The sequence below is a fragment of the Ictidomys tridecemlineatus genome, chromosome 2 (genome assembly GCF_052094955.1).
Source record: "Ictidomys tridecemlineatus isolate mIctTri1 chromosome 2, mIctTri1.hap1, whole genome shotgun sequence".
Lineage (NCBI taxonomy): Eukaryota > Metazoa > Chordata > Mammalia > Rodentia > Sciuridae > Ictidomys > Ictidomys tridecemlineatus.
In genome coordinates this window covers 180,417,399-180,442,409 of record NC_135478.1, presented here as the reverse complement: position 1 = coordinate 180,442,409, position 25,011 = coordinate 180,417,399, and the positions used below count along the sequence as shown (strand labels likewise).

The 25,011-nt window shown below is 35.5% G+C and overlaps 1 protein-coding gene across 10 annotated transcripts in view; it reads right to left on the bottom strand.

The window, feature by feature from the left end:
• The window catches only part of Grm8 (glutamate metabotropic receptor 8), a 732,322-nt gene that overhangs the window by 70,545 nt on the left and 636,766 nt on the right, over positions 1-25,011 (bottom strand). For all 10 annotated transcript variants that reach the window (XM_040291623.2, XM_021722399.3, XM_078040287.1 and 7 more), the window contains one exon: positions 11,009-11,944. In XM_040291623.2, coding sequence (XP_040147557.1) covers positions 11,009-11,944 — 936 coding nt within the window. The remainder of the gene's footprint in view (positions 1-11,008; positions 11,945-25,011) is intronic.

The window sequence follows — 25,011 nt, the reverse complement described above, 5'->3', positions numbered from 1 at the left end:
TCCTTATTACTCTCTAGTTTCCATATATGAGAACAAAAATTTCAACCCTTGACTTTCTGCATCTGGCTTATTTCACTTAAAATGATATTCTCTAGTTCCATCCATTTATCAGCAAATGACATAATTTTGTTCTTTTCACGGCTGAATAAAACTCCACTCTTCAAATAAATCATTTTTTTATCCATTAACAGGCACCTAGACTGATTCCATTACTTGGCTATTGAGAGTTGTGCTGCCATAAACAAAATTTCTCAAAAGAAGAAATAAAAATGGCCAACAAATATATGAAAAATATTCAACATCCTTATAATCATGGAAAAGCAAATCAAAACTACATCAAGACTTCATCTCACTCCAGTTAGAATGGCAGTCATCAAGAATACATGCAATATCAGGAGGCTGAGACAGGAAGATCATGAGTTCAAAGCCAACCTCAGCAATGACAAGGTACTAAGCAGCTCAGTGAGACCCTGTCTCTAAATAAAATACAAAATAGGGCTGGGGATGTGATTCAGTGGTCAAGTGGCCCTGAGTTCAATCCCCAGTAAGAAAAAAAAAAGAAGAATACAAGCAATAATAACTGTTGGGGAAGATATGGGGAAAATGTACACTCATACATTGCTGGTGGGACTGCAAGACAGACATTATTAGCTGATATACATATATGATTACACTATTTATGTGACTTTGCACCATGTACAGCCAGAGGAATGAAAAGCTGTGCTCCATTTGTGTACAATGTGTCAAAATGTAACTGCTTAGAACAAATTTAAAAAAAAATAGAAGGGACACCAGTAGACTAGAGGAAGGAGATCAAGAGGAAGGAAAGGGAGGTACTAGGGAATAAAATTAATCAAATTATACTGTTTTATTGCATGCATGTATGAACTTATCATAACTAATTACACAGAGATGTATAATTATAATGTACCAAGAAAAAAAGAAAAAAAAACAAGAATACAAAAAACAACTGTGAAGATGCGGGGAAAAGACCACTAATACATTACTGGTAGGACTGCAAGTTGGTATAACCACTATGGACAGCAGTATGAAGATTTCTCAAAAGACTTGGATAGGAACCACTGTATTACCAAGCAATCCCACTCTGGTTTTTGGCCAAAAAAACTATTGGTATTTATCCAAAGTCAGCAAACTATACTGATACATGCACAACAATTTTTATGGTAGACCTCTTTTTGAAGCTCAACTGAGTGGAACCCCCACAGCAAACAAAGAAAAATTTTGCCATCACAAGAAAAATTACAGAATATAAAATGCAATCACTTCCCCTCCTGTTTTATCTTCTACTCCCAATTCAATTTAAAATGAGTCCCCAATATTTCTTGCCTGCATTTCTTAAATAAACTTGATTTTCTCCTTTTTGTTTTCACTGTGCACAACAATTTGTCCAACTTACCACTGGCAAAGAAATCTCACAAAGCATAATTTTATTGAGAACACATCCATTCTTAGAATGACTCAAATACACTCAAATTCCTAGCAAAGAAGTACAAACTTGGCATCAGTCCCTCCATAGAATGCTTCCCAATTATCTGCCCAGCCTTATTTTATGGGTAATAATGCAATTTAGGGCCCACATTAGGAAACAGTTTTCACAGTAAAAAAGGTTCTATTAGTAGAAGAAATAGGGATATATGATCACCCTACTCTCTATGGTTATCTTTAAGTTAGAACAGTTTTTAACTCACAGGTTTTTCAAATAATACCTGATCCCTCCTTTTCTGACTATTTAAACCCATTATTCCTATTTTCCAGAAGGCAAAATAGGAATATTTTCTATTCTGTCTTCTAGACCTATTTTGATTTCTGCCTCCTTCATGGAGACTTTCTTTATCCCCCCAAAAGACATGGTATTCTTTTCCTTTCAGTAATCCCTTGCCCCAAGATTTCCACTATCTTACTCTGCCTTGTACTAGCCAATTTTATGCTTGGTATAGCCACTACTTAATGCTAATAAAAAAAATTCCTGATTAAAACTTCTTATTTACTTATGCATTTTAAAAAACACTCATCAAAGGTCTTTGTTTATAGAAAATATTTAATAAATATTTTTATGTAATGCCATTACCAGATATAAACTGATACTTAAATTATGGTCTCTGAAAAGTACTTATTTAAGCAATTGAATTAACCCTAAAGATGAGGAAATTTATAGATCATTTGTAACCACCAAATATGTTGATCATTTTTACAAATTCAAAATCATTCATCCACTTTGCATCTGAAAGAATCTCTCAAAATAGTATACACTAAAAGTTTATGAGAATGTACATTCATGTTGGAGATCTTCATTTAAATACTTCAGTATGCAATTATTCACATTTGTATCATATAAATATATTTATTAAATAAAATTTAAGTATTTATTAGATAAAACTGTCCTTTATTTATCTATGCATTCTTGGTGCTACTCTATAGAATTCTCAATATTAAAACTTTTGTTCTGTTTAATTTTTGCTATTCAAATAATGTAATAGTATCTCTTGACTCAACAATTTTAGATCATAACTGTTGTCTACTCACAGGAGAAGGTAAGTGATTTGGTATTCTGGGACAACTCCCTTCTCCTGCATATCCTCACAGACCTTCTAATTTTTTAAAGTCACATTAATGTTTTTAAAGTACAGGGTTAATAACATTTACATTCATCTTAGCAGATAAATTATTATTTCTGTGTTTTTTTTCCCCAGGTTCTTTCTAACAAGGTAAAACCAATACAAAAAGCAATTTCTATGTATGTCTGGTAAATATTTAAGCAGCATAACTGGACTGGCAGAGGAATAAGAATAATTATTAAAATTCTGAAGTTTTGTATGTATGTATGTATGTATGTATGTATGTATGTATGTATGTATGTATTGTTACCAGGGATTGAACCCTAGGGCATTTAACCACTGAAACATATCTCCAGCCCCCTTTTTAATTTTTTTTTTGAAACAAGGTCTCACTAGGTTGCTTACAGCCTCACTAGGTTGCTGAGGATGGCTTTGTACATGAAATCCTCTTGTTACAGCTTCCTGAGCTGCTGGGATTACAAATATGCACCAATACACCTGGATTTTAAAAAATAATTAGCCCTGATGATCTATAGATCGGTATGTAATTCCTTTTCCAATTTCCTCATTACTTTTAGATTATGTGCAGTTGTCACTGTTATCCATCTCATATCTGATGATGTCTCTTTTAATAGCTGAGTTACATCAAGAATAATCCATATATAAGATACGTAAGGCACAGTCTTTCTAAGCCATTTATGTCTTTAGCCTCACACTGACTGATAGTTTGGCTGGCTATAAAATTTTAAGTTTAAAATACTTTTCCCTCAAGAAAGTCTTTGCTCATTGCCATGCAGAATTCAGGGAGGCAGATGAGGTCTGATTTTCATGCCTTGTAGATAACTTTTTTCAACTCTGAAAGTTCTTAAAATTTTCTATCACTTAATGAAGTTTTACTAAAATTAAATAAAAAATTCTTTTTAATTTAAAAAATTAGCTTTTGAAACTTGTCTCCTTTTTAAATATTATTTCTTCACCTTCTTTGTCATTTCCTCTTCTCTGCTGTTTATTAGATACACCTTGGGATCTATCTCAGCATATTTTAACTTTTCTTCATATTATCCTTATTTCTTTTAACTTTTTTCTCTTTGCTTCTGCCTTTTACCCTCCACATCTCCATGCTGGTTCCCAGTTTCTATCCGTTTAGCTTTTTATTTTATTTTCACATTCATAATTTTAATTTCCAGTCATTTTCTTATTCCCTGGTTGATCTTTTCCATAGCAACCTTCACATATGTATATGTGTATGTGTGTTCAATATTCTTCTCTTGGTTCTTAGAATGCTGATTTTTAAAAAAAAAATTTCATGTTTTCTAGGATTTTTTCATTGAGTCAGTTATTTTGTTTTGTTTGTTTTTTAGACTTTTAAGTATATATTCTTAGTTTTCTTCATCCTAGTATCTATGACTGCTAATGAAAATTATGATTGACAACCAAGGCTGACTGATAAAGATTACTGGTTGAGCCCATTTTCTCTGTTTGACAGGACTGACCATGGACTTGGAGTTAATGATCATTTAACCTGACTGGCCTCTCTTTAAAATATCTTCATATTGGCAAGCAGAGTATGGACCCACCCCAGAAGGAATAGAGTTAAGAAATTTATCTATCCTGGACAGACTTATATTTCCTATCCCCCCGCCATCCATGTTTAAAATAAAATTACTTCAAATTCTTGTCCTTCTCTTTCAGTGGCACATATCCACACTAGAAGTCCTCCATCAGATTATTCTCATTCTTTAGACTTCATAATTTTAATCTTCACCCTTCCTATGTGAAGTTGGGGCCAAAAGGGGGAATGAGGGGTCTAACTGGCACAGCTATTCTCCAGTGTGATTCTTCAAGTATTTCCCTAATGCTCACAGCAATGTTTACTTAGGATTTTTGTTGAGCTTTTAGTTTGGGAATTATTTGGAAATTCCATAGTAAGACCCACTCGTGCCTCTTGGAGTGTGCTTCCATTCTTTTAGTTTTTCCATAAATTAAACCCAATTGACTTATTTTTTCAATATTTTTTCCAAAATGTTTTTCATCTAATTTAGTGCTAACAATATTATGTCTCCCCACCACCTACCTACCTATCTACCTCTCTCTCTCTCTCTCTCTCTCTCTCTCTCTCTCTCTCTCTCTCTCTCTCCCCTGCCCCATCCCCACTGCTTCTCTTCCTCCTCTCTGCCTTATTTTTTTTTTCATTCCATTATCAGGGGGAGGGTATTTTTAAAATCAGCATTTATTTTGAGCCAGAAACCAGATTGTTTCCATTTTATGGTATTTTAACATTCAAATACATCTGTTTTGCAGTTATTTTAGCTAGCCTGGTATTTATATTAATACTTAGTTAAATATTTTTTATACTTTAAGGTAGTTGGGACTAACCCACATGATACTACATTTAGATATATTTTTTTTAATTTCCCAATATAAAAATGTATATATGGTTTCAGCCCAAAGAAACTATTTGCTTGCAATCTGCTCTTTCTGGCACCCTGTGTGCATAAGATATTAGAATCTAGTGAATCATGGAAAATGCAATTTGGAGTTAAAATAAGTAAATTAGTCACTACATTCTATATTATCCAGCCTGGATGTCATTAAGTTTCTGCCTGTATAGAAATAAGTCTATTTATATGACATTTCTCTAAACATTTTGAAATAAAACCATGGTCACTGTGACTTTAAAAATAAATTTCAGTCTTAATGAAATCTAGTATCACAGCATTTTCAGTCATACAAAGTAAACAAAACTGTTTTCATGAGATGCACTAGCTTTAGAACCAAGTTCCCAGGTTGACTAACTAATGGTCTAGCTAATTAAATTAGTGTAATTTGGGCATAGGAAATTCAACTTTATGGAAATGCAATTTCAGTTTGAAAAAATATGAGAAAATACTAGAATCTCACTGATAAATAAATGCTTACATTAAGTAGACCTAGTCCCCACAGTTCCCTCAGAGCCCACAAACATAAGATTTTGGAATCTTAAATAAAGTTCATTGAGCAAATATTCTTTGTGCTGTCAAATCAGATGAGCATCCCCAAAAGAATTGCCTTTAATGTATAAAGATAAAAATTTTCTCTAGCAATAATACATAGCACAGTCAGAAAAAGAAACAAAAAAATATGGATAAGGCAGAATTCCCAAGGAAAGATACTTACCAGCCCTGCCCATGTGTGTCCCAGAATCTATCTCAACTTTCTCTTCTAAAAGTTTACAAGCACTTCATTTTAAAGTAACTATATAAATGAGATCATACAGTTTCTTTTGTATTTTTGTTGAATTTATTTTTCCCATTCCAGAGTGCATTGCAATATTCTGGTATAACTGGCACCTTTCAGAAACAGTATAACACAACCTGAAACATAATCTTCAACTTGGGACATCACTGAAGTCTTCAAAAGGATGTAAGATGATGAATGAAAATGCTTACAGTTTGCCAACAAATGGCATGACACAGTCATAAGCATCAATGACACACATGCAAAGTGGACACTGGTCATTGCTTCTTCTTCCCTCCTTCCTAAGGAAAGGAGAAATATTTGGAAAATAGGTGTGGCTGGAGAATGACCTCTGATCTGATCTATCCTGCAAATTTCTTCTGTGGTTTTCCTTGTCATATGGACTCTTTACCCCAGGTTTTTCTTGTCTCAACTGGGCTACACCTACAGCAGGAGTTTTATGAATAATCTCTAATCTCAGACTTACCTTTCCCAATTCATTAAGGCTTCTCACTCACATTTCGAACTGTAACATCAAGATTTCAGCAACTGCTTTCTGAGGACACTTGCCGCTAAATATTTGAAGGCACTTACATATTGCCTCAAGAGCACCTCTCTTTTTTCTGATCCTTCAGATGGCTGTCTCCCTCACAGCCCTCTTTCACTGCTGTGATCTCATGATCTATACTCTCAGGCAAGCTTCCCAGAACATACTTCCAGTTGGGAAGCTGCACAGCCATGGAACAAATGGCTGGAGAAATTGAGACAATTATCTGGATAAATCAAATATCTGATCTCCCAACTTATTTAAATATATCCCAAGTCATTTAATCTCTTTTTGAGAACCTCTTTCATACCTGGTATTCTGCTAGGTGAGCAAAACCAATTAAGGTTCCCGCCCTCATGGCTAACAGCCTGACATTAAGTAATAATCCCCAACATTAATTCCTGCTTATTATGTGCTAAGCACCTTTCCTGACTCATAGGTTGTGTAAGTTTCTGCCAACTAGTATAAGGTATCTATAAGAATCATATCATAATGATACAAAAGGAGTTTTTGCTTTTAACTCCACCATCTTCCTGCTTTTTCCAGAATATATGAACTCAAGTTTGCTCTAGATTGCAAAAAGGCCTGGGCACACGCAGCAGGTAACATCTTTACAGGGCTCCGTAGTCTAATCCTCATCCTCTGGGAGATCTTAACTTCTATCTGCCAAAGTATAGCCTCTTGCCTACGTGTTCTCAGCTAGCTTAGCAGATCCAGGAATCAAGTCCTCAGGCTGCAGAGCTCATGCTCTTCCTCACTGGACCCACTCCCTTACCACGCCTGCACTCTGCCTCTGCACAGAGAGAGACAGTGGAAGCAGCAGGGAGGGCAGGCAGGGGGAAAATATCAGTCACATCAATTCTCCTTTGCTTTGAGAATTGTAGATGCTTTCTTGTCCTTCTCCCTAAATGTTTAGTAGCCATATTTCAGAATCAGTGATAGTGTCAATGGTTTTTGTTTTTTTTTTGTTTTTTTTTTTTTTAAGAAATGAATGTAGTCCCTGGTGGAATGGGAAAAATTTTTCAGAAAAAAATATAGTTATTGTAATGAGGATCACAGTAAGATACATATAGAAGATTCTTATTATGTTATATTCTCACCTAAATAAGCATTTATGGTATCACATTATGCCATTGTTGTACAAGGCACTCCACTCTTTCCACAGGCATTTATTGAAGCTGTAGTGTGTGAAGGGGTTTGTGTTGCAATGGATGCATTCAGATATACATCAGATAGACACAGATTTACACAGAAAACACTGAAAAGAGAGAGGAGGAAATAATGGGGTGGGAATAAGAAAAGGGAGGAGTTGAAAATGAACCCTGGGTTTCTTACTTGAGCTACTAGATAGATGCTACACTGTAGAACTAGAGGGCAAAGAAAAATAAGCTGGTTCAGGATTTATTGTTTTCTTTCTTAAGCTTTAATTTTTCTCTTCCATTTTGAGGTTGTTTTTATTTGGTTTCCATTTGATGCTCTGGTCAGAGCTCTGTGCTCCCTGAAGCTTGGCCGTGTCATAACCTTTCTCTGCTTATTTCCATTTTCTGAGCCCAATTAGGGAGGATAAAATATGTCTTTAAGAGATTGCTGCCATCCTAACAGCCCCTAATCATCCCTAAAGACTCTTTTCCTGACTATAAAGTTAATTACTTTTTAATATTTTTGTCTTTTCCTGACAATTACATGCATTTCTATTCATCTATGGCTATGCCTCTATGTGTCCACCCTTCCTTTACACTACTTCTCTACAAAGAGAAAATACATTTGCACGCAATTTAGTAAAATCCAGCAGTAGACACATATGATGTGATGAAAATCTACTGGAAAAGAACAAGATTGATCTCCATTTAAAAAATCTGAAAAAAAAAATAAATTAAAATAAATGATGTTTTATCAATGAATGAAGGCACACTTCAGAGACCTGTCAGTCTTCATGACTCTGTGACAAGTATTATGATGTTATTCATGTTTTCCAAAATATCTGTCTAAATTATTCAACTAATTTTACTTTTTCTCACATTTCTTGTAATTTCAAAGCGACCATGTAGATGAATTTTCTGCTATAGACATTACTCTGGTACAGTATAATCAAATACGTACAGGAAGAAATTTTGTTCTTCTGCTATTTCCCATGTTGTAAATTCTGAATCACTAATGTAAAGTTGGAGGATGAACAGTTCTTTGCTTTCTCGTCTCAGATCTGACCTCTCACCATCTTCCCCTGTCCTTGAGCCTGGCACCTCACAGGGTCTGGCAGGCGTCAGGAAAGCATGGGCTGGGAGCCAGACTGAGCCTTACAGTGAAGGCTCAGGGAAGCAGACTGACATGGATTCAATAACTAGCACAATGCTGGACACAGTGCTCAATAAGGATCTGCTGACTTAATGGATGTGCGTGCCGCCTCGCTGTTGTAAAGGCTTCAGGTTGATAATGTGGGGCTAATTGGCTGAGCATTATAAATGAAAACGGAGGGCTGCCTAGCTCTTTGCTTCTCCAAAGTCAATACAACTGATTTAAAAATTTCTTCTAGAGATACAAGACTTTTATTCATTTTTAATATTCATGTCAGTAGTTTTGGCAATGTGGAAAAATAAATATACTCAAACATTTTATGTATGGTTTCAAATATAAAATATATACTGACAGGAAGGAGCAGGAAGCAAATTTGAAGATAAGTTTTATAATAACACATACTTCTATTATATAAAGTACCTTAGAGGCCAGATCTTAGTTATTTATAATATTATAGTTCTTCATACAGAGCTGGTCTAAATTCAACAACTCCAAAGCTAAATAATTGGAGGACTCTACAATTAACTGAAAATTCCAAGAGTTAGTGTTCCCCACTAAATTCTTCTCTTGAATGCAAGTTTCATATTCAATAATAAATAAAATATGAAATGAATTCCAACAAACTTATATTATTATTTGTTTTTAATTTGTCTCTTAGACTTTCTTTATTCCACAAAGTTTAGATGGAAAAAGAAATTTTGCTAACCACATTCTATCTCTAAAGGTGTGGATATTCCACACTCATAAATAAACAGAATGCACAGGTTTTCAGGGGATGTGCATCTCTCAGGACAACAGCACAAAGCACCCTCCACCCTCTGGCATATTGGGGTGTCCTTTTCACCCCCAAATTTTTGTCTCCATCACTATTCTCAGCAGGCAGCTACAGCTCTGAAACTTTAATGCTCTGAGAGAAAATAAGTAGTTATCCTTTTATTACCTTAAAAAACTGCTAATAGGATTTATACTTGAACTACTAAGATGATGTACAACATCTTGTTGTAGGAGCATGTTTTTATTTAGTCTAAAAAACCTGAGACACTGAAAGAATTGTCTGAATAGAGAAAAACATCTTATTTGCATTGGTGTTTGCCCTGTTCCATCTATGGATATCATTATATGAAAAATAAGAATAGGTTATACTTCATAAAGTATAAAGGAAGAGAAAATAGAAAAAAAAGTGAAATGTTATCTCAGGAGATTTTGTTTAGTTCTAATATTTATTGTCCACCAGAAAGCAGAGTGAACTTATCATGGCCCTCTCCAGGTAAATCAATCTACAAAGAAACAGTTAAAATACAAATATAAGAACTGCTTAAGTTTTCTTTACTAATAATTCATACAGCTTAGACATTTCCAAATGCTGAAAAACATTATTTTTCTTTGACTAGTCCAATAAATCATATTAAAAAATAGACTTTGAGAGATTTGTTTCCACATTCTTTCATAATTTAGATTTACATGTTTGATCCTAATAAATTCCCATTGACATATACAAAAATATGTGTTCTGATTCTTAGGCACTGGTCTTTGTTCAACAGATTGGTTTATTACTATCCCACTACCCAAATCTTATAATTTGGGGTTAACCTTACTTTTCTGTCTTACTGTATATAGAACTACATTCATCTAGTTCAACACATGTTCCCTCTCATATGCAGATGTTCTTTATTAGCAATGTTTTATGTAGGAAAAGTTAATGGGAGATTAATGACAAAGGAAATTACTTAAAGTTATAAACTGTTTTATATAATTTTCCATTGCTGTCTTCTTTATTCTTCACTATCATCTTTCACATATGGAAAGGTCATGAGAATAGGGGCTCAGAAATAATAAGAGGGTTCAGATTGTACTTAATCATTTCAGTTTTTCTTTGTTTTAGTTGTTTTATTGTAAACTCTACTTCCATGACTAAAATCATCATAATGATGAAGGGATGGCTTCCCTCCCCCGAAACCCCCCAGAGTTACAGTAGAACAGGGAAGGAGGTATTTGTCATGCAGTAGGATATTCTGGGACAGCTCACTCCTGTGAGCCACATCTGCCCTTTTTTCCTCCCACTTTTAATTAACATTTGGAAAAAGAACTTCAATGTTAGTAGATAACAAAGCTGTTAAAAGAGACCAGGAAAGTGATGTGTGTTCTGTCAATCTTCTCCCTTGCCAAGGAGGATACAAGAGAGTGTTTTTCTTGGAAAATCAGCTCTAGTCAACACATACTCAAAGCAATGTGACCTTGAGCTATATATGTCTAAATAAGAATAGCACAGACTGAAGCATCTTGAGAGAATGTAAATGAACCAGGAAGAGGAAAAGCATCCTAAATGAAGAAGTTAAATCCAGAAAAAGGGTTGTCAAATGCATTTCCTGCCACTTACCTTTTCTGCTGACTGAGCTGTACCAAAAAAGATGGGAATGAAAGCTAACCAAATGATGCAGGTGGTATACATGGTAAATCCGATTGGTTTGGCTTCATTGAAAGTCTCTGGAACACCTCTCGTCTTAATGGCATAAACAGTACAAGTGACCATCAAGAGGATACTGTATCCAAGGGAACAAATGAGCGAGAGATCAGAAATGTCACACTTGAGCACTCCTCGGGCGTTTTCCGGATCCAGTGTCCGTTGTTCTCCATAGTCGATGATGGTGTGTGGTGGGTCCACAACAAACCAGACAAACACCCCAAGGAGCTGTATGGAGATGAGGCTGAAGGTGATCACCAGCTGGGATGCTGGACTAATAAACTTGGGTGCTGTGACAGATTTCTTCCCCTGCTCAAATATTCGGTGGATACGGTTTGTTTTGGTCAGAAGGGCTGCATAGCTGAAACACATACCAAGTCCCAAGAAGATCCGTCGGAAGGAGCATATAATTGTATCTGGTGCTGCAATCATTAAAAAGGTGATGGAATAACAGAGAAAAATCCCTGTTAGGAGCACATAACTAAGTTCTCGTCCTGAAGCCCTCACAATAGGTGTGTCATTATAGCGGACAAAGGTCACAATCACAAAGGTGGTGGCGATGATCCCCAGTATTGCAACAAACACAGGCACCACGGCCCAGGGAGAATGCCACTCCAGTTTGATGATGGGGATACGCTGGCAGCCTGTACGGTTGATGTTTGGTCTCTGATCCAAAGGGCAAAGTTCACAGGAGAGCTCATCTACCTGGTAGTTGTAACCTTCACAGCGCTCACAGTGCCAGCAGCAAGGGACCCCTTTGACGGTTTTCTTCCTTTCCCCAGGCTTGCAGGGCAGGCTGCAGACAGATGCTGGCTGAGTGTGTTCTCTATTAGCCCACTGCATGTCTTCCACCTGTGGGTATAAAAAATTAATGAGCCTTCCATTTTTCCCCCATTTATAATATCCTAATCCTAGCCACAGGTTTGTAATAAATCACTGAATGCTGACAGTACAAATACAGTTTACCATAATAAGAGCCCAATCTCTTTCCCCGATATTGACTTTATGAAAGTGTTAAATGATTGGGTCCAATAAATCATTCACATCATCAACTTGATAAGTGTCATTAGTTTCCATTTACCTCTTCATTGCTGACCAATCTGACATTTGCAGAAAGATTTATTGGCCCAAACAGTTTTAACACGAAAAGAAAAAATAAATAAAAAGGTCCATAGGATATTTTAGAGCTAATCACAAGTATAAATGCCAGATTCTCTGAAACACTGGATTATGATATAAACACATTTAAAAGATGATCTATGTCTTTCTACTATACTGGGGGAAATTCAGTTCACACTGTGGCAATTTTGAAAGAAAATGGCAAAACAAGTTAACTTTAATCTTTGTCTCCTTATGTGTTCATGGAGATAAGAACACTTATGTGCTTTGTTCCTGTTTAGGTTTGAATCCACTTTTTCTTCAGTAGTGCATTTCCACATTATGCAAAAGACCATGCTGATTGAGATAGCTTAATGGTAATGTTTTCCACTGAACAAAAGTCATCCAACAGGTGATTTAAAACAGTGACATTAACTAAAAATGAGGGAGTTTCCCTACTGTGCAGAATATTTGCCTTACAGCTTTAAAGTTCTACCTTATAAATCACAGAATATTTTATTGAAATACAAATAATTTTGAAGGGGACAGTGGCAATTGTAGTGCCAGTCCCTTACCTTGAATTTCTTCCTTTTTAGATATACAATAATTTTAACAGAATGTTAGTAGTTAAAAACTCCTATAGATAAGAGGCCATTTGTTATGAAAACCAGCTGCTATATAATAGGTCAGGTCTATGAAAGGAATGATCTGCTTACTGGTGTGAACCAACAGTGACTGACACACAATCTTGTCTTCAACAGATATTTACTTAATTCTTGAGGAAGAAAGGGTAGAAAAGGTAGCACACAGAGACCTCAGAAATAAAGGCCAATTTGAGAAGCATGGAAAAGGGAAATGAAGGAATGTGTGAAAGGGAGAAACCCCTTATTTTTCCAAGACACAGCTTTATTAACAATCCTTAAGAATTATGATACTCTGTGCTGGTCACTTTCCAAGATTGGTCCCTGATAACCTCTCATGAAATGCATCCACTCACCTGGTCCTCTCTCACTTTGAATAAGAGATGATCTACATAAACAAGAGTATATTCCAAAAATGATGGTATATGATTTCTGAAGCTAGGTCATAAAAGACATTTTGGCCTATGCTTTGCTTTTTCTTGGATCTTTCACTCCAGGGGAAGCACCACAGTGTCAATTCCCTATGGAAAGGAAGAGAGGCCTGGGCCAATCACAATCACCAACTTGTGGTGCCTGAGATGGAGCCACCCACAAAAGCATCATCTGGTCCGAGTCAAGACTTTGAATGATGCATCTCTGACTGACATCTTGGCTACAAACTCTGGAGAGTCCTGAGGTGGAGCAGCCCAGCTAAGCTTCTCCTGAATTTCTCATTTACAGAAAGCATGTGAGATTATAAATGTTTTTTGTTTTAAAATGCTAAATTTTGGATTTTATTTTTATAGCAAAAGAAAATTAATGCAGCTTGGAAACTTACTCATTCTGTTTCCACTATCATTTTAACATTAGTAATGTATTGAGAAGCCGCACCCAGGCACAGCTACCATACATCTTTAACATATCAAGCGTGCAGTCTCAGAAATATTCCTTCATCACTTTTAAGGCTGCCCCCTCTCTTTGGCAACCAGGTGACAAATGCTTTTATTACTTAAAATGCTTTTCCTTCTTGAAAACTTCTTTGAATAGCTGAGGGCAGAGAATCATAATTCTTAAACTCAATTTTTGCAGAGGGCTATCTAACCCCCTCCAAGGTAGAGTAAAGAATTCATTTCAAACATCTTCCCTTGGGAAAGGAGATGCTACTTCATGTGTCATAAGTTCATACAAGACTATTAAATCTATTCTATGAGCATAACACAAAGGTAAATTAATCTATCATAACTACTAATTCTCCATTAAGTTTTAATAACTTTAAGATTTTATTTACTTACAAGATTATGGTAAGAAAGAAAATAATGTTAAATTGGAAGCACATAGTAGCTTTTCTAAAAAAAATTTTTTTGAGAAAAAAATGAAATGTTCTACTGAGTAGCTGAAATATCGATTTTATACCATAATGGACTCATAAGATAATAAAATACTTTCTGAAGGTAAACTTTATGGTTCAAAACTAATTATCATAAAACCAAAATTGCATTTTTTTTCCTGGGACTTTTATGTATTCATAATATTATAGTCCAAAAGAGTTAGCAAAAAAAAAAAAAAATCTCAGAAATGTTAAACATCAAACTTGATGGAAATTTAAAGGATACTATTATGGTTTGAATATGAGGTGTCCCCCACAGTGCTCCTGTGTTAATGCACAAATATTCAAAGATGAAATGATCAGATTATGAGAACCATACATAATCAGTCCATCCTAGTTTGAATGAACTAACTAGGTGGTAACTGTAGGTAGGTGGAGCTTGGCTGGAGGAAGTGGTTCATTGGGGGTGTGCCCTGGAAGGGTGCATTTCTCTATGGCCCCTCCCCTTCCTTTTCCTGCTTCTTGGCTGCCATGAACAGAAAAGCAGTCTTCCACCATGCCCTTCTGCCATGTTCTGCCTTGTCTTGGGCCCAGAGAAATGGGCCCACCATGTGCTGAATCTCTAAAACCAAGAGACAAAATAATTTTTTCCTCATCTAAGTTGTCCTGGTCAAAATAATTTTTTCTCCTCTAAGTTGTCAAGTATTTTTGTCATAAGGACAAAAAGCTGAGTAACACAGTTATCTCTGGTGACATGTCAGATGTTTTAAATCTCCACATGCCTTATTTTGTGAAAGGAAATATGATGCATTAACAAAGAAATATAACCATGTTAGATAAGTCTCAATACATAGGATGAATATGTGCCATTATAACCTAAATATGAAATTTTCCTTGATAAGTTTTCTGTGTATAGAATTAATGGATAAATGTTTTTTTGTAAATGTAAAATAAAGTTATAAAACTGTGGAAAATGCAGCATTTCAATAGCTGTGAGGGTTTCTTTTAAATAAAGATATATTTAAATCATACATGCAATACTTTTTAATAAATGGAGATTAAGTTTGTTTTAGAAAACAAGCTTAGTATATGTGTCTCCATTTTCATCAAGAAATCTATTAATGTATGACTATATTATGAATTGGTATTATAATTAAGGTCTGGAGACCAACTACTCACTATCCATCTCAAGGAAAGATAAATGGCCTATGCTTGAATGAGGATCTTATAAATACATTGATATTTGAAACTAATGACATATTTTATATAGTTTCTAAATGATGATTTTAAACAATACTATTTGAATATAAATTAAACTGCCTCATTTCTATAACTTCCTTATTAAAAAATTAACAAGGATCATTGAATCGGTTTGATTGCTATATTAACAAATTATTCCATCTTTCATAATAAGTATGAAGAGAAGGCTTATCCAAGTATTTTTAAAATTGATCTCCCTACCATTGGTATTATTCAGATATTGCAATGTTTCTGTCTAAAACATGTAGTCTAACAAATGGATGATTGTTATATAGATAGACTTTCCACAGACAAAATGATAGCCCATTCCTATCTTGACATTATTTACCAACAATGATTCATTTAGTAGGTTTCAATCCAGTGCATTTCAGAACATGTAAGCCACTGGCTTGTTTCTGTTGCAAAATCCTGTTATTTCTGCAGAAAACTACACCAGCAATCATACATTAAAAAAAATTTCTGGGTGACTATGCTTTGCATTTTAAAACTTTTAATCTCTCCAGAACAGTCATATCAGAGTAATGTTACATATACTCTTAAAAAGAACATCATTTTTAGAGAATAATTTTGTTCTGTAACAAAGAATTTCTGAAAAAACTTTACAAGAATGTTTCACAATTAAAAGCTCCATTGTAATTAATAATTTCTAGTATTTATTACAAATTTACTCAAAATTTACCTTGTTAGAGATGATTCAAATATATTAAGTGCTATCTTCATTAATGTGATTACATAAAGTGAGTATATTTTAAACATACAATACAAAAGACTGATATCTAATCATAACACAGGTAACTTTTTTCACCCTTTGAAAATTGAATATGGTTGAGGTGATTACCAGATTGAGGTCCTGGTTTTATGTGATGTTCCAAATCTATATAAACTTTTTTTTTTTTTTTTTTGAGAGAGAGAGAGAGAGAGAGAGAGAGAGAGAGAGAGAGAGAGAGAGAGAATGAATCTTTTTTGTAGATGGACACAACACAATGCCTTTATTTTTATGTGGTACTGAGGATCGAACCCGGGTCCTACCCATGCTAGGTGAGCGCTCTACCACTGAGCCACAATCCCAGCCCAATATAACATTTAAAAACACAAATTTCTTATTTTAAAGGACAATTTAAGATGAAATTGAATAAAACTATTTCATTTATAATAGCATTGAAAAATAAAATATTTTTAAAAAAGCTTAGTAAAAGAAGTACAAGATTTAACTGGAAATTATGAAACATTATTGAGAAAAATAAAACAAGGCTCAAATAAATGAGAAGAAATCCCATGTTCACAAATCAGAAGAGGTACTATTGTTAAGATAGTAATATTCCCCAAACTTATCTACCGATTCAACACAATCCCTATCAAAATCAAGCTGGCTTCTTTACAAAAATTGACAAGGTCATCCTAAAATTTATTTAGAAAAATTAAGGGATCCAGAACTATACCACTGGCATAGAGATGAGTTAATAAAATAAAATTGAGAATGCCAAAACCTTTACATATGTGGCCACTGATTATTGACAAGTATAGCAAGAAAATTCAATGAGACTGAACAGTCTTTTTAAATGGTGCTAAGACAATTGGATATATATATATATATATGTATATAGTGAGATTCCTACTTCACACTCACATTACACAAAAATTAACTCAAAATTAATCAAAGACTTAATGTGAAAGCTGAAACCTAAAATAAAACAAAAAAACTCTTAGAAGAAAACAAGGAAAAGGAAATCACTGTGACCTGGAGTGCACTAATAGTTTGTCAGATATAACAACAAGAGTATAAGCAACAAAAAGACAAACAAATAAATTGGACTATCAATGTTAAATACCTTTGTGTTTCAACAGATAACATAAATGTGAAAAGATAGCCCCCAGAATGGGCAAAAAATTTTCAAATCATAGATCTGATAGATCTGATCTTTGTATCTAGAATATATACTTTAAAGAAAACTTCTAAAATTCAGCAGCTAAAACATAAATAATACAATTTAAAATAAGTTAACAAATTGAATAGTTTTTACTCCAGGAAGATACAGAAATTGCCAGTAGCACATGCAAACATATCCAACATCATTAACCATCAGAGAAATACAAATCTAAATACCAGCACCCACTAGGATGATTATAATAAAAATTAAGATAATTACAAATATCAAAGAGGATGTGGAGAAACTGGAACCCTTCACATGGCTGATGGCAATGTAAAATGATACTGTAGCTTTGTAAAATGATTTGGAAGTTCCTTGAAAACTCAGAGTTGCAGTATGATTTAGCAAATTGACTCCTAGGTGTATATCAGAAATAACTTAAAATATATATCAACAGAAAAATTCATGCATAAATGCTCATAGAACACTATTTATAATACAAAAAAAGAAACCCAGAAACAATCCAAATGTCCATTAACTGATGGATGGATAAACAAAATGTGGCATATACATAAAATGAAACATTATTCAGCAATAAAAAAGGGATAAAGTACTGATGTATACAACAAAATGGATGAACCTTAGAAACATTATACTAAGCCAAAGAAGTCTATCACAAAAGATTTTATGTTGTATGCTTTTATTTTATAACCAATGTCCAGTGCAGGCAAATCTATAGAGACAGGAAGTAGCTTAGTGACTATTGGGGTTAGGGAAAAAGAAAATAGAGAATGGTAGCTAAAACAAATGGGCTTTCTTGGATAGTGATGAAAATGGCCTAAAGGGGGATATTAGTAACAGATAAATAACACTGAATATATGAAAAAACACTGAATTGTGTACTTTACAAGGGAGAATTTCATGGTACAAATTGTCTTAAGTCTGTTTTCTATTGCTAAAACAAATAGTTGAAACTAGATAATGCATGAATAATAGAGGTTTCTTAATCACACAATTCTAAGCCTGGGGAGCCCAAAACCATGGCACTGGCATCCAGTGAGGGCCTTCTTTCTGCATCATAACATGGCAGAGGGCATTTTACAATGAAACAAAGCAAGTATATTACCTTGGGTCTCTTCCTCTTCTTATAAAGCCACCCTTGCCATCATGGGGACTTAAACTTCATGACCTCATCTAAATCTAACTCCTAAAGGCCCACCTCCAAGTACCATTAACATGATTTTAAGATTAAATTTTTAATGCATAAATTGGGGGGGTACATATTCAAAGCATAGCATGATTTATCTCAATTAAACTGTTATCTTTAAAATACAGAGACTATTTGATATGATACATTCAGGCAGTTTTAACACTCAGTTCTTTATTATTATACAAAAAATATATAATCCATGCTCATTTTGCTATTTGGATCAAGCCACAAAGTTGAGTGTGAGCATTCAACAGTGATCAAGACATGGTTTCTACTCTCCAGACATGGTGTGAGGGAAGACAGAGATAAACAAAGGAGCCACAGTTTAGCTTTAGGCTCCTGGGAGAGTGTTAGACAATGGTACTGGCCTGTGGGTGTCACTCAGTGGTGAAGCACTTGCCTGACATGTACAAGGCCCTGGGTTTTATCCCCAGTAATATGAAAAGGAGAAGGAGAAGAATAGGAAGAGGAAGAAGGAAAAGGATGAGGAAGAGAGGGAAGAGGAAAAGAAGGAAGAGGAAGAGAAGTAGTAGGAAGGAAAAGAAAAACAGACAATATTGCTGCCAGAAGAGCATATGGCAGGGCCACCTAGTCCAAGTTCAGGGTTCATGGATGTAGTTTGAAGAATATGTAGAAGACATGAAAGAAGTCTCAAGAGCTCACCACGCAAATACAAAGATATTGTCAGCAACAGCCATGAAAAACTGGAGAAACTAAAGGTAGTAAGAACATGAGGAGTGTGGTATAAGGAGTGGATGGAGTGGCAAGAGAGGGTAGGGGACAGCATGGGCATTAGGTCATGAAGGGCCCTGGAAGACACGAAAAGGAGTTGGGACGTCACCTTGAAGATAGGGTTCTAGCCAGAACAAGGATGATAATTCTTGCTTTAGAAAGACTCTCTGGACTGCAGGGTAGATGGAAAACAAGTCCAAGACTGGATAAAGATAAATATCAAATAATTTGAGGCTGATGCAGAATTCCACCTGAGAGGTAATGACAATGGGAATCTGAAAAATGGCTGTGGCCATGGGGGTGGGGTAGTGAGGATTCTGCCAGCTGCCGCTTTAAAAGCCATCACCAAATTTGGTAGATAGCAAGTTTCAGGCTCAAGGTTAATTAGTAGGAAGGAATTCTTGAAGCGAAGAGGCAGTTGGGATCATGGAACTCCCACCACTAAATACCTCAGTGTGCTAAGGGGCTCTGCCCTAAGCTGAGTCTTGCTGCCCCCATGTCTATCCTTCAATGCCACAGAATGAAACTATTTGGAGAAAGGGTCTTTACAGATATCATTAATGTAAATGAAGTCACCAGTGTAGACCACTAGTCCAGTCACCCACTAGGATGACATAATAATGTTGTTGTCGTTGTTTTTGGCTTTTTTGTTGTTGTTGGTTTTGTTTGTTTTTTTTTTATATATAAAAACAGGGAATTAGTATACAAATATGAATGGAGGGAAGACCATAAGAAGACACAGGGAGAAAACCACATCCATGAATGAAGGAAGGCCTCAGAAAAACAACTCCACCATCACCATGATCTTGAATTTCACGACTCCAGAACTGTGAGAAAATTCATTTCTGTTGTTTAAGTGGCTCAGTCTGTGGCACTTTCTTCTGGCAGCCCTACAAAACTAGCACAGACTCTAGGTGGGGCCTTCTCATGATGAGGCATGGTCATAAGGTCCCTCACCCGTCAGCTTTATTAGCCCATCTGTGTATTACATGGCTTTGTACTTGGGATTCCACATGCAGAAAAGAATCAGATAGATTTTTCACATCATAAAGCCACGGTCAATATGATCCTAAGACTATTAACCACCAACGACGATGATGAAATTATAAGTAATATCAAAGAGGCAGGCATAAGACACCAGGGAAATGCAGAGCAAGGGCACTGCAGCATTGACACAGGGGGCAGAAGGAGGGTTCTTGGGAGGGGTGAGGGCTGTCATGGAAGATACAAGGTTGCTGGGAAGATAAGGAGATGCATTTTAGGTAGGAAAGATCCCATGAGCAAAGACAGAGGGTAATGACTGTAAGCAACCTGGCATGATTGGAATGTGGTGTGTACACACAGAAGGAAGAAGGACAGCCAGGGACCAAATGAGGAAAGGGTTCATAAGGAATGTGAGGTTCTCAGGCATTATTCTCAAGGTTATGGGAAGGGATTGAAAGATTTTAAGCAAATATGTGACATGATAATGTTGTGTTTTTGTTTTTGTTTTAAGGTTTTGGTGAGCTCACTGGGGTGACAGATCAGAGAAGACAGCGATACAGCAGCTAGAGTAAGAATTAGGGGAATGCTACCATGATACCAAGCAAGACAAGGGCTAGTGGGGCAGGTGAGAGGGGTGGTAACGAGGAAGATGAGATGAGTTTAGATATAATAAAGATAACAGAAGTGAGGGCAGGAGAGGAATCAAAAGATGGCTTTGAGATTTCTGATCGGTCATTCATCCTTAGCATTCACTAACTTCTACTTCTCCTGATTCATCACTAACCTATCTGGTCATACGTAATCTTATTCCTGTGTAACTCCCAGGTACTGGATGACATTTGTTTATTGAAACTTCTTAGTTATTGTAGTGTACTTCCATGGCACTTTTATAGTATGTACTTATGTATTTGTTTGCTTTTTTTAACTTAAAGAAATATTTGCTTAAAATTTTAGTTTATGTCTCTAAGAATCACTTATAGGGTTTACTTAAAATACATATTCCTGATTTTCTTAGAGCTTACAGCTCAGTAGGTTCTTGGAAGGAACACTAAGTTGAAATTTCAAAAAGAACTCCTCCTCCTTCTAGTGATTCTTACACAGTAATTCTGAGCCATACTTTAGTAAGCAATAATTTAGTTAGTTTATTTCTTCAGAGTAGGGGCCAGATCTAATTTTCCACCATTGTATCAGACAGCCTAATAGTGACTAAGACCTAATAGGTATCAATAAATATTTGTTGAACACATAGAGAAGGAATGAAAGTGAGTAAGTAGAAAAGAATGACTGGTTTTGAAAAGCAGATCATGCCTATGAGTCAGAATCGCCTGGAGGAAGATAATAAAAACACAGTTATACACAAAGAAGTTGAGGCTACAAATCTTCTTAAGGGAATATTCACTCATGGAAATCAAAGAAAGTACAAAGGGAAGATGCTACAAGTAGAACCTTGGACATTTAAGAATGTGAAAAGCAGATTTAGGAAGATCACTGAGGATGGATAATAAATAAATAAAGCCAGATGGAAAGTAGGGAAGAATCCAGATCAAAGTCCAAGAAATAATTGCACTGAAACAGTTAATTTCATAAATGAGGTAGTGGCTAGCAATGTCTAGAACAGCCACATTTCATGAGGAAAAGATGTGAACATCTAGAGTCCTGGTTACCTTTATGAAATAAAATGTACCTTTTTCTGTGAATTCCTCTCTGATCTACATTACTTTCCACAGGTAGATCTGTTCCTCCACAATGTTTCAACAGCCTCCAAAACATACTTTTATTGTAGCTCTGGTATACTCTGATTTTCTACTGATGTATTTATTTTCCCTTCAGATGGGGAATACATTCATCTCAGGGACATCTTATTTACTTTTACCTTCCATCACCTATATTAATAAAGAGGACTCGGCAGGAATTTCATATTTGACAAATATATAAATTGATTAGGAAATAGAATACACTGGAGACATGTCTATAATGATACATTTACTACTGCTCTCATCTTGGTGTTTGAGGAGCCTGGCTTCAGGCAATAGGCAGATCTGAGTACTAAACTTGTTCTTTCTTAAATATCTAAGGTTTGTAGGTTATTTCATCCATAGCGTCAGAGAAACTGATTTTGAGGAGACAAAGCATCCCGACACATACCTTTGGGGGATGTTGGAAAGATCCAACATGTTAAGATCTTTGAAAGAGGTATGCCAACAGAAAATGTAAATGACAGGCAGAAACTCTTCATATCCCTTGATTTGGGACTGAGAGGAAGCACTAGAAAGAAGGTACTCATCTCTGCCTATAATTAAATACAGCTGGTCTATCTGAACATTGTCAGCAACAACAAGTAAAAAGCCACTGTCTCTGGATTTCATCCAGATCTGCTCTTTTTTGCTTTTGTTTTCCCGGAATCTCAGCTCTTAATACTGGTTTTGATAATTGCCACACCAGATGTGCCATCTTTCACTCTAGTTATATACAGAGAAAGCCATATAGCAATGTGCTCTTGCACCTTGACCAGAGTCAAGTTTGGGGATGGAGACATTAAAGTGTGAGTGGTGGGATGAGTGGCCTAAGGGAAGAGTGCAGAATGTCTGTCCTGCAGTATTTTTGATTCATGGGATACAGCAATCCTAAAACAAAGTTTCCTCCCAACACAGCGGATATGCGAATGTGTGGTATTTATCCTGAGACTACTAAAACAGAATCATTACCTGACTTTATAAATTTATGGTAATTCTAACTTGAATACTATAGGATGATAATTTTAAATCATAAGCCATTGAGGTACAGTTGAATTACTATTGTATTTTAGATGGCCAAAATTAGTTTTAAATAATTTTCTTCAATAAACTTTTCATGTAGGAATAATTCATCTAAATGTATTTGATGTAAACAAATAATCTAATTTCTCAGAATGGTATTAGTGTGTGACTGTTTTTTCTGAATATTATTTAAACATATTCACAATATTTATATTTTTGAACTTAAAATTGAGCTAAATCTTAAAATATAACTTACATGTCATATATAAATAGCTATATTAAGTAGTGATATCAATGCTTTATGGTAGCTAAATTTAAATAAATGGATTCTTCATTTCTAAAGGTAAGTAGAAGTTAATAGTATAAAAGTCAGTTCAGGACTAAAATTCTCCAATGGCAAGTGTGAAAACTTTCAGATTATTCCACTTAATTATTCATATTTCTTATTTTTCCTGCACTAATCTATTAATGCATGCAGAGACTGAGTTAGTTCATTATAAAATATATTTTGAACAACATGGTACATGTTTTGCTCAGTGAAAAACACTTCTCCATTTCAATCTTAGTCCATATGACTCAATGGACTTTATTCATAGAAGGATGCAAGAAGCAAATGCCTTCAGAGTGCTATAAGGGTTCTGGAAAGAATATTTTCAGTTGCAAGTCACAAATATTGCTAAACAAACACTGTAAACATAACAACAACAATTATAAAAGCAACTAACATTTATTGATGGCATAATGTGTGTCAGAAAGTGTTCTAAAAACTTAACTTTAAATGCTATAGCAACCCAGTAAGTTAGGAATCTGTTCCCCCACTTCTCAGGGAATTTTGTTTAAGGTGTTGGAGGGAGTTAGGTAACACGTCTCACATCACACAGCTGTTTAATAGTTTAACACATACCAGTTCACATTTTTATTGTGAGATCCACTTGCTCCCAGGGTAGTGCATGACACATAGTAGTTAAGTTGCTAACTATTTTTGAAAATTGTATAAGGAACATCCATAATAGGGAACAGGAAGATAGGAGGCAGTGCAGGAGGCATAAGGACTTAAAATAGTAGTCTAGGTGAAAGAAAAGTGGCCCCAGACAGAAGAAACTCTAGACAGTAACATACAGTAACAGACAAACTCTAGACAGTCATATCAGGAGGGTCAGTTCATTGGGAATGAAAAAGTAGGGTGAATCTAAAATAGATGAAGGGAGAAGAATCAATATGTTGATCATTTATTTTAAAAGTTCATTCATACAGGACATGTAATAGTTTGGATCTTGTGTATCACTCACACAAGGTTGGTCCCCTGCATGGCACTATTAGGAAGTGGTAGAAATTTTAAGAGGTGGAGTGGCAGGTCTCTAGATAATGGGAGGGTGTACCTTGGAAGGGGATTAGAAGGACCTGGGCCCTTCCTCTCTTTTACTTCCAGGCCATGAGGTGAACAGATTTGCTCTGCCATGTCCTTTCCACCATTGCCATCTGGCACCCCCACCAGAGGTCTAAAAGCAAAGAGTTCACCTGATCATGGGCTGGAACCTCTAAAAACCATGGGCCAAAATGAGTCTTCTCCATTATAGGTTAATTATCTCAGGTATTTCACAGTAACAGAACTGACTAACCTAAGACACTCACAATAAAATACAATTATGTTTTATGGTTTGAAAATATTGTATCCTTGTTATAATCCAGATCTGGAATGTCCTCATAAGCTCCTGTGTTGAAGTATTTGTCCCCAAAGCAGCAATGTCCAGGGGTAGTGCTTTTGGAAAGTGACTGGATCATGAGGACTTTAGCCTCATCAGTGGATTAATCTATTTGAGGATTAAAATTTGAAAGGGCTACTGGCAGGAGGTGAAAACTAGTCAGGTGGGGCATGGATGGAGTAAATAGGTCACTGAAGGCATGCTCTGGGGGACCTTATCTTGTCTTTGTCCCCTGCATGTCTCTCTATCTCTATCTCTATCTTTCTGTTTCCACACTGCCATGACTGAAACAGTTTTCCTTTACCCTTTGCCATATACTTCTGCCATGATGTTTCTGTCATGAAGCCAACTGACCATGAAC